Source organism: Photinus pyralis, unplaced genomic scaffold, assembly GCF_008802855.1.
Source record: "Photinus pyralis isolate 1611_PpyrPB1 unplaced genomic scaffold, Ppyr1.3 Ppyr1.4_LG3a, whole genome shotgun sequence".
NCBI lineage: Eukaryota > Metazoa > Arthropoda > Insecta > Coleoptera > Lampyridae > Photinus > Photinus pyralis.
The window spans coordinates 18668592-18679298 of record NW_022170509.1 but is presented as its reverse complement, the minus strand read 5'-3'; the positions used below and the strand labels follow the sequence as shown (position 1 = coordinate 18679298).

The 10707-nt window shown below is 35.3% G+C and overlaps 1 protein-coding gene across 4 annotated transcripts; it reads left to right on the top strand.

The window, feature by feature from the left end:
• The first annotated feature begins 397 nt into the window (after positions 1-397).
• LOC116165553 (catenin alpha) lies at positions 398-9583 on the top strand. 4 transcript variants are annotated; one of them, XM_031480099.1, is made up of 15 exons: positions 398-534; positions 582-876; positions 925-1478; positions 2402-2605; positions 2721-2750; positions 3386-3501; positions 6370-6487; positions 6535-7137; positions 7188-7257; positions 7545-7612; positions 7669-7850; positions 8572-8812; positions 8862-8978; positions 9040-9048; positions 9418-9583. In XM_031480099.1, the coding sequence occupies exons 1-15, from the start codon at positions 532-534 to the stop codon at positions 9580-9582; spliced, it is 2775 nt and encodes a 924-aa protein (XP_031335959.1). In that variant the 5' UTR covers positions 398-531; the 3' UTR covers position 9583. The 4 variants fall into 4 exon arrangements, with proteins under 4 accessions (XP_031335959.1, XP_031335961.1, XP_031335960.1 ...); XM_031480101.1 differs by lacking the exon at positions 2721-2750; XM_031480100.1 differs by lacking the exon at positions 9040-9048.
• The last annotated feature ends 1124 nt before the right edge of the window (positions 9584-10707 follow it).

The window sequence follows — 10707 nt, the reverse complement described above, 5'->3', positions numbered from 1 at the left end:
TTCCATAGACACGCAGTAGCCTTTTTTGCTTATTCGCTAAATGTGTCCTTTCCAGGTCAGACAAGTGTCCATGATGTCTCCCAAATATTTCACTGATTTGGTCACACCCAGTTGACGTCTTTAAAGAGTAAAGCCATCAAGGCTCGTCCTCTTTCTATTCGTAAATGGAACAACCTTTCAGACTTTTCCAGGTTAACGGAGAGGAAACTTTCTAGTCACTCACTGTTAATAATATTGCATACTAAAAAAGATTGTGCAAGTGCAATAATATTGGTAATCTAGAGGTCGCTTTGGTTCGTAATAAAGAGCCGTTGTCCTTCGATAACGTTCGATTCTGTTCGTGTTCACACAAGGTGTGTTGTGTGTAAACTTGCCCTAAGAATTTGTCACACAAAAGTGGGAGTGGGAGTGGTTAACGTAAACGTTTGTTTGATGAATGGTATGAATCATAGATTAGGGTGAAAAGTCATAGAAAACAAAAACTTACAGCATTTTGGCTTAAAAAATCGAAATTGGAAGAGATAAATCAAAATGGTACGTAGTCTTTTACACTAACAATTCCATTAATACATAATTTGCAGCTGAAAGTCGCTATGACGGACCATTTTGGATTAAAATGGGATCCAAAGAACTTAGAAATTCGCACAATGTCCGTTGAAAAAACACTGGAACCCTTGGTATTACAAGTTACGACCCTTGTCAATACGAAAGGTCCAAGTAAGAAAAAAAAAGGGAAATCGAAAAGAGCTAACGCACTTGTCAGTACAGTCGAGAAAGCTACAGAAAACTTCATCGAGAAGGGGGAACAAATCGCCTACGAAAATCCTGATATAACTCAAGAAATGCTCGCAGCAGTCGACGAGGTCAGAAAAACCGGTAAGTGTAGTTAGTAAATTTGACATGTTTCCATTTAAGTTTCCGTAGGTAACGCAATGAGCATTGCGGCTCGTGAATTTTCAGAAGATCCTTGTTCCTCTCTGAAACGGGGTAACATGGTGCGAGCTGCGCGTAATTTGCTATCAGCAGTGACCCGCTTATTAATTTTGGCCGACATGGTCGACGTTCACCTACTTCTTAAATCGTTGCGAGTTGTAGAAGACGACATTGAAAAATTACGAAACGCTTCTAGTCAAGGGGAGTTGGAGGATAACATAAAGGCATTTGCGCATAATGCTAACGAGCTAATGAATCAGGCAGCTAAACGACAACAAGAACTGAAAGATCCCCAATTGCGCGACGATTTAGCGGCTGCTCGAGCCGTACTAAAAAAACATTCCACTATGCTACTAACCGCGTCGAAGGTGTACGTTCGTCATCCAGAACTAGCGGCCGCGAAGGCCAATCGGGATTACATTCTGAAACAAGTTTGCGAGGCCGTCAATACGATTAGCGACGTCGCTCAAGGCCGTACACCACAACCGTCACAAACTCCTTATGATGGACCCGGCGAACTCGCTGCTGCTTTAGATGATTTTGATGTAAGTTACACCAAATTGAAAAAAATTGTTTTTGAAAAAAACCAGGTGGTTCGGACTTTATTGTTAGTATACAGATACTTTGACTGTCAATTAAACTGCGCATGCGCCTGCGCAATGTCAAATGCCTTATTTATTAATGTATTTTGTTGAAATGTTAACCACAGATACTTCCGGTGAAGCAAATATATAGCATATAGTAAAAATCAGTTGTGCGCATGCGCAAACTGCGAAATGGCAACTTACTTATTTATGGAGATATTTCTTTGAAATTTTAACCAAAGTTGCTTTTAGTGTAAGCAAACGTATCGCATATTGTAAACATCAGATTAATGCGCAGGATGCGCAATATGATGTTATTTATGGAGATATCTTTTTGACATTTGAATCACAGATGCTTCTGTTAAAGACAAACATAACTGATATTGCAAAAATTAGATGTGCGCATGCGCAGTCAGTGCCAACTTCTTTATTTATCAAGATATTTCTTTGAAATGTTAACCATAGATGCTTCTAGTAAAGAAAAACATATCACATATCAAATACACGCATGCGCAGCCTGAAAATTTTTTTACTTATGAAAATCTCTCTCTAAAATTTAACCATAAACGCTTCTAGTAAAACAAACATCCCATACCTATAGCATAAATTAAATGTGCTCATGCGCAACGCTACCTTGTTTGTTTATGAAGATATTTCTTTGAAATTTTAACCATATATGCCTCTAGTAAAGAAAATCACAGCGTAGATAGGTATGGCCTTTTGGGAAGTACTGATCATTCATGGAAATTGCACTGAAGGGCGAAAACCTTTTTACTTGTTAAAACTAACGCCCGAAAATAAAAAAGTTAAACAATCATTACTAAATTGAAAATAAATTCCATTTATGCTAATTTGCGACTGTTAATTTTGATTGTACTTTTAAGGATCACATGCAAATGGAACCGTTAGCCTACAATGAAGTCCATACCAGACCGTCCTTAGAAGAACGTTTGGAAAGTATTATTAGTGGCGCAGCTTTGATGGCCGATTCCAGTTGTACTCGTGATGAGCGCCGTGAACGAATCGTGGCCGAATGCAACGCCGTTCGTCAAGCGCTGCAGGAGCTCTTATCCGAATACATGGCTAATGTACGTACTATTATTTCCTTTTTTTTTAAATTACAACATGTCCAATTAAAGTTAGTTGTAGATTTATTATTTCTTTAAAATTGTTCGTTATGCTGATACTTTGTTTTGTAACTAGCAGTTGCAAGTATTACGGGGAGGGATCAGGGTAAATATTCTATAAATGTATGTGTCTATGTGCACTTTCTGGTCCATTTCAGACATTTACATGCACTTACAGTTTTCTACTAAAAAGAGCATGGTACTGAAATCGGCTACTTGCTACGACTAAAACTCTTAATTGCACTACTAAGAGTTAGAATTTGACTACTCTATTCTCTATAACTGTACAAAATCAGAGGCGAATTCTTTAAGTTTATTAACCTAGCTAACAAAAGAACTGATCGTTTGAATTCTTGTTAGAATAACAGTGCCAATTTGTAATTTTGTACAATAATTCTAAACTAATAGATTATTACTTATTGTATCAGTAAATCCAAAAAAAGGTGGAGTAATATAGTACAAAATCACAATTTGAAATTCAATTACTTAGTGTATCACCTACCTACAACAATCTTCTATGTGTGATTTTAATGTCTTTCAATCATCTGGCATTATTTCTGAAAGGATAAATAAGTAATGGGCAATCTTTTGATGTAATTAAACTTCATTATTTATTCGTACATTTTAATGCATGCGATAATTTTTCCAATTTGGTTTTCTTACCTAACCTTCAATGATTGGCTTGTGCTTTCTTTTCCTTACTATCGCTAGCGAATGAGTCATATGTTTTTATGTTCGCAGATGGGAAATAAAGAGCAAAGTGATGGTTTAGGACGCGCAATTGATCAAATGGGCAGAAAGACGCGAGATTTACGTCGGCAGTTAAGAAAAGCTGTTGTTGATCACGTTTCAGACAGGTAAGTGAAGTGCTAGCGTAATTGCTACAGAGATTTCGTACAGATTTGTGCCACTACTCCTCAGAAAATGGTTAGAACTGATGAGTATATATGTGTTTGAGTATATGGGTACTATTTGGTAAAGCTTTTCACCATTATGTACTATCTTCAGTCTTGGACCTTTCTTAAAATTAGTTGCTTGGATTACTTCTGGTGCAGCCCGGAATGATTTAGTTTTGTGCTACTATTCCCTAGGGCTTCTTCAACAGAATATTTCACATTGTTTATTTTTTACCAGGGAGATAGGAAGTTTCAGACGTAAATGGTAAGAATTTACATATACTGTTGCATATTTCGAGAGGGATGTTGAAAGAATATTGACATTAGTGATTAACGTGTTTATTGATTAAAAATACAAATAAAGTAAATTGATTCTAATCTTGATTTGGTGATCGATACTGCACATCTATTAGAAATTGGAATAATTACGAAAGAAATGTGAGTTACTTGCTGTTGTTTTGAAGTACGTCTTCTGAGAAGATGGTTACCTTTTTTTTTGGTAGTTATAACGTAGATTGCTGGCTGGTGAAACAACAAAGGCGATGATTGGCGTCGACGAAAGCTTTCACATCGTTTGCCGAAAATGGCATGCTACTTTTTAACAGACACGCTCATTATCGATGGGTGAATAACGACACTTTGTATTCTTCTTCGATTTTTTTTTGACAAATGCGCATATGCAGCCTTATTAGTCCAGGCTAAATAGCTCTAAAATGATTTATTTTCAAAAAAAATTAGTTACCGGGCGAAACCGGATTTTTCAGGCAGGTGAAATGAATAGAAATTGAGAAAAAATAATTAAAACAGCTGAATTTTTCCGCGGGTGAAATTACGGGAGTTGAAATGGGTGGAAAGTGGTATTTTGCAAATTGTGGCAAAACTATTGATTTTAGACGAAAATGTTAAATGTAAAAGTTATAGAGATTAAAAAAATGAGCAACTTTTGTATCTACACTATTTTCACATAACCTCAAATTTTCCTAGCCAAACCGGAAAAACTGTTCTTTTCGTTTTTTATTCTTATTTTTGCGAAAAAATGTCGTAGGGGTTTGAAATTTGGAGGTAACATAGCTTGTTTTATGATAAAACAGAAGATAATTGTTTGGGCCCGTAAAGTTGAACCGTTTCCAAGATATCACGATTTCTGTAAAAAAACACCTCTTTTTCAAGGGGATGAAAAATCTATTTTTTTTCATCGTACAGAGGTGCGCGGGGTAGCAAAATTTTCGTAACGACTTACATTTTAATAATCAAAAATAAAAAATATTATTCCAATAGAAAAATTTCAAGAAAAGCGGCAAAAACAGTTTTTTGCAGGTTTTTTTGCAAATAAATTAACGTGTTGGATCCGCGGTAATAAAAAGTTTTGGAAATCTGTCTTCTTTCTCCTCTTTAATGTTGCTAAAATATTTTCTTTTGTTCCCAGTGCCCAACTGCCTTACTTAAAACATCTTTATTGCTTCTTTTTTCTGCATTTTTACCGCAATAAAAGTAATTTGAAGTAAAATCGAATTCTTTTGCTTCCTGAACAATATGTTTTTGTTCACTAACTTTTCTTCCTGCCTGTTTTACAGGTGATGGGATTAAGCTGGCTCTGTTGATCGTTAATTTACAGCAATTATGAATAAAATCCTCATAAAGTTTATTCCTGCAGGTTTGACATCTCAAATCATTTGCTTTTGGCCAGTAAAACCAACGTTCTTATTGCAGATTTTGCAAGTTTATTAACAGGCCCAACGCAATTGCATCAGCTATAAAACAAGCAGGAAGAAGAGTCAGTGAACAAAAATAAATTGTTCAAGAATCAGGAAGCAAGATACATAATTGGATTTTATTTCGAATTGCTTTTATTGCGGTAAAAATGCAGAAAAAAGAAATAATAAAGATGTTTTAACTAAAACAGTTGAGTATAAGATAACAAAAGAGAATATTTAGGCAAACATTAAAGAGAAGGAAGAAGACAGATTTCGAAAAAATCTTTATTAACATCCAACATGTTGATTTATCATGTCAAAAACCGTGTATATCTTAAAACTGTTTTTCCGGTTTTTGGCGATTTTCGGGAATTTTTGGTATAGGAATAATATTTTTTTAATTGTTGTTTATTAAAATATAAGTCTTCCTGAAAATTTTGCTACCCCGCGCACCTCTGTACAATGAAAAAAAATAGATTTTTCATCCCCTTGAAAAAGAGGTGATTTTTTCAGAAATCGTGAGATCTTGGAAACGGTTCAACTTTATGGGCCCAAACAATTATCTTCTGTTTTATCCTAAAACAGGCTATGTTACCTCCAAATTTCAAACCTCTACGACATTTTTTCGCAAAAATAAGAATAAAAAACGAAAAAAACAGTTTTTCCGGTTTTTCTAGGAAAATTGGAGGTTATGTGAAAATAGTGCAGATACAAAAGTTGCTCATTTTTTTAATCTCTATAACTTTTACATTTAACATTTTCGTCTAAAATCAATAGTTTTACCACAATTTGCAAAATACCACTTTCCACCCCTTTCAACCCCCGTGATTTCACCCGCGGAAAAATTCAGCTGTTTTAATTATTTTTGCTCAAATTCTATTCATTCCACCTGCCTGAAAAACCCGGTTTCGCTCCGTAACTAATTTTTTTCATACAAAAATATTATATAGCCTGGACTATATTCTAATTTCAATATATACAGGGTCAGGTGAATAATTATATACAGGACATGCTAAAGGTAATTTGGTCACTTTAGCCAATCGATGTAACATTGTGGCATTACTGTGCTATGAAATACTGGGCGATTATGCTACGTTGTTTGAATATTTACGCTAAAACACTGTAAATGTTTTAGTTTTATGGATACTAACGTTCCACTGCTCGTTCTCATAAAGGCAGCTGAGAATGGTAACGAAAAGGAAGTAGAAGAATACGCGCTTATATTTACAGAGCATTCCAATAAATTAGTAGAGGTAACTGAATTTACCGCGTGAAAAGAGTCATCAATATTTGTTTTAAGGTGGCTAACTTAGTTTGTAGTATGTCGAATAATGAAGACGGAGTTAAGATGGTCCGATATGCGGCATCTCAAATCGAGAGCCTGTGTCCTGAAGTAATTAACGCGGCGAGAATTTTAGCAGCTCGACCACGCAGTAAGGTCGCCCAAGCAAATATGGACGCTTTCAAAAAGTCGTGGGAGAATCAAGTTCGAATTTTAACAGAAGCCGTCGATGACATTACCACTATCGACGATTTTCTTGCCGTGTCCGAAAACCACATCCTCGAAGATGTCAATAAGTGTGTTTTGGCTCTTCAAGAAGGCGATGCGGATACGTTGGATCGTACGGCTAGCGGAATTCGCGGACGCTCAACTCGTGTTTGCAATGTTGTGACTGCCGAAATGGATAATTATGAACCGTGCATTTACACCAAACGTGTGTTAGAAGCTGTCAAAGTTTTAAATGAGCAGGTCATGCCGAAGTTTGGTCAACGTGTTGCAGTTGCGGTTTCTGCATTGTCTAGTAATCCCACAAAGGAGGTCGATGAGAATGATTTTATCGATGCCTCTAGATTGGTCTACGATGGTGTGCGCGAAATACGTCGTGCCGTTCTTATGAACAGAGTAAATTTTAAAACTTGACACTGACCTAGTAATAACGATACTTGTTGCAGGCAGACGAAGACCTAGATCCTGAGGACGTTGAACTGGATGAGAATTACACATTGGAGACAAGAAGTAAATGTATGCTTGCCACAAATTTACAAACAGTGTGTTCCAACTAAAGCTGACACTATGGAGTTGGTTAAATTACTAAATATAAAATTTTTTTTTTTTTGGGTTTGGGGGTATCATCAAAACATCATTTTTTTAAAGAAAAGGAAATTCAGACACTCCTCTTAGTAAACAAGAGAAGTCATGAAAAAAAATGCTTCATATTTGGTATTTCACCAATTGGATAACTTCCGAATTAGTACCAGTTTTAGTTGGAACACACTGTATATCCCGATTTTATTTTAATTTCATTTCAGCGAGCGCGCATACAGGAGAACACGGCATTGATGAATATCCGGATATCAGCGGAATTACAACTGCTAGAGTACGTCATCATATTCTCCGCGTAACGGTAGCCCGTAATTAAACCTTCATTTCTAGGAAGCTATGGGTAAAATGCCAGAAGAAGATAAACAGAAAATCCTGCAGCAGGTCGAGTATTTCCGAAGTGAGAAAATGAAGTTCGATCGTGAGGTTGCGAAATGGGACGATACAGGGAACGATATTATCGTTTTGGCGAAACATATGTGTATGATTATGATGGAAATGACTGACTTTACCCGGTAAGTCCAGTACCTTTGCTGCTCATGTGCAATTTCTATATTTTCATGAGCGTGCAGTAAGTAAATTCAAATAAATTATGTATATTGACTTCAAGTGAAACTTGAAATTATGACATTAGAATGATGTTTGACAGAAATTACGATAAATATGGATCGCCATTTACCAAATAATTATTTGTAATTGATTGTGGTTATTGGAATATCTGAATATTTTTGGAACATTTTGAACATAACGTAAAATGTCATATACTACATAACCTAAAAGTTACCAACTCATTCGCGTAAATCGACCTTTTCAGGAACATTAGATTCCTGTTCTCCCATTGACAGCTGATTTTTTCCTTTGTACGTTGAAAATTGTATCGCCAGATAAAAATTTGGTTACTATTTGACAGATGGTTGCGAATTTAAATCCAGAACAAACCCTTGCTTCAGGTTCCTCGCAATTTATTTAGTTTTATTTATTGAAATGTATGCCAATGTTCGGGAAAAAATTCCCCCTACTGAAAATCGTAGCTTGTTTTAACTGCTATTGGTACATGCTATCCTATTACATGGTGTAAATGTCAATGGATTACCTTTTGTTTTATTTTTTGTTGCGCCATTTTTCCCAGAAAATTTAGTTTCTCCCATGAAATTAATGTGTTTTGCCGTTTTTCTGATGAAATTTGTAAATAAATGAAGACTTTAATCTGGACATTAATTTAAATATTATTCGCAGTGGTCGAGGCCCTCTTAAAACAACAATGGACGTTATAAATGCAGCGAAAAAGATATCGGAGGCTGGCACAAAGCTAGACAAACTAACCAGACAAATAGCCGAGCAGTGCCCCGAAAGTTCAACCAAAAAGGATCTGATAGCTTATTTGCAACGGATCGCTTTATACTGCCATCAAATGAATATCACATCGAAAGTGAAAGCGGACGTTCAAAATATTAGCGGTGAACTGATCGTTTCTGGAGTATGTATATTCATTTTTCACGTTGCAATTCATTACCACTTTGTTGTAGTTGGATAGTGCGACATCTTTAATACAGGCGGCTAAGAATTTAATGAACGCTGTAGTTTTAACAGTTAAAGCATCGTATGTTGCGTCAACCAAGTATCCTCGACAAGGAACCATTGCTGTAAGTATCTCTGTATGATATCATTTATAATTGACCTTTGTTTCCTGCTGCTTTGGAATAGCAACAACAAGTAAGTACAAAATCTCATTACCATAAGTAACCACATGTGGGCTAAATTTTTTATTCACTTACAGTGGGTCAGCCTAAGTTTCTGATCAGAGCTGTCACATTGCGTTTAATTATGGTATTATGCGTATTTGTGGATATGTTAACAAAACCTAATGCACAATTCTTGTCATAGTAGCATTCATAATTCGATTTTTAGGAATTACTAGTGCAATTAATTTCAATTGGTTTTGTATGTGGAAACAAGAAATGCAGAATTCCATTAAGCGCGAACTATTTACTTGCCATCACAGTCACAGAGAAAGAGTTGTTTTAATTAGGCTACTTTTTGTAATGAATAAATTGAAACTATTAAATTTAATATATTTTTCAGTCTCCTATTGTGGTGTGGCGAATGAAGGCTCCCGAGAAGAAGCCGCTTGTTCGACCTGAAAAACCGGAGGAAGTACGTGCCAAAGTTCGCAAAGGTTCGCAGAAGAAAGTACAGAACCCCATTCACGCTTTATCCGAATTCCAAAGCCCTTCTGAATCAGTATAACTATAGACTCGATAGCATTTTTTATAAAGTTTTGTATAACTATACTTAAAAAGTTACGTTTATATTATTCAACACACTTCCACACGTTTCTTTTTAGCGTAGATGCATTTAAAAGTATTAAACATATCGTCAATTTTTATCTGTAAATTTGTGTTCTGTCGGTAGGATGCTTTTATTTTTAATTGCAGAGATGTATTACGTAATTGGTTGTTATAGTCCAGTCGAACTAATTATAAAGTGGTAATTCTATAAGATGTTATTTGGATTCGTGAATAATTTGACTGTGCTATTAGAAATATTTTTATTTATGTTTATTTAGTGTTCTGAAAATTTATTATATTTTATGTGTACTTGATGTGCTTTTCTTTTCTACAATCACAAGTTAACTCCCATAAAACTGTTTCTACCCTTAAAACAAAAAATTCAGAGCTATGAGAAATATACTTTAAAGTATATCCTTTACTTTTTAAATGAGAGTGTTTGGTAATATTATGCAAGGACGAGCTTCTAAATGGCGTCGAAAATTTTGCACAGCTTCATAGATGGCAAAAAGCTCACTTTGCCGTTTCCAAAATTTGGTTTTGAGTTTGTATTTTGTTCAACATAGGAAAATTTACACATATAGTGAATAATGGTTTAAATAGAACATAAACATTTGAATAATGAATAACTAGAGGTAGGTAATAGCATTGTATAAATATACAGTAATACAGTGATATTCATGTAGAAGTAGACAGGAATTTCCTGTCTACTTTTACATGATACAAAGTCTCCTGAAAGACGCCTAATTTTATGCAACCAAAGTAACTCCAAAACAATTCGTACTTTTTCGATCAGATTTCTCAATCAAAAGTTATAGACTACAAACCAATTTCGAAAGAAAATTCAAAGGATTGTAACTTTTGAACTAGTAGCCCAATCTTGGAACTGTTTGAAATTATGGATTCTAGAGGCCACGTTCTATATGAAAAATTTTTTCCCGGGTCGATCTGAGACAATTTTTTTTTCGGTGCAAAAAAAAGGCAGTGTATAACCTTCCTTTTTTCCAAAAATCGACTACACCAAAATTTTTCGGGAAAACACTTTTTCTTATTAATTTTGGTGCGTAGAATCCAAAACAATTCG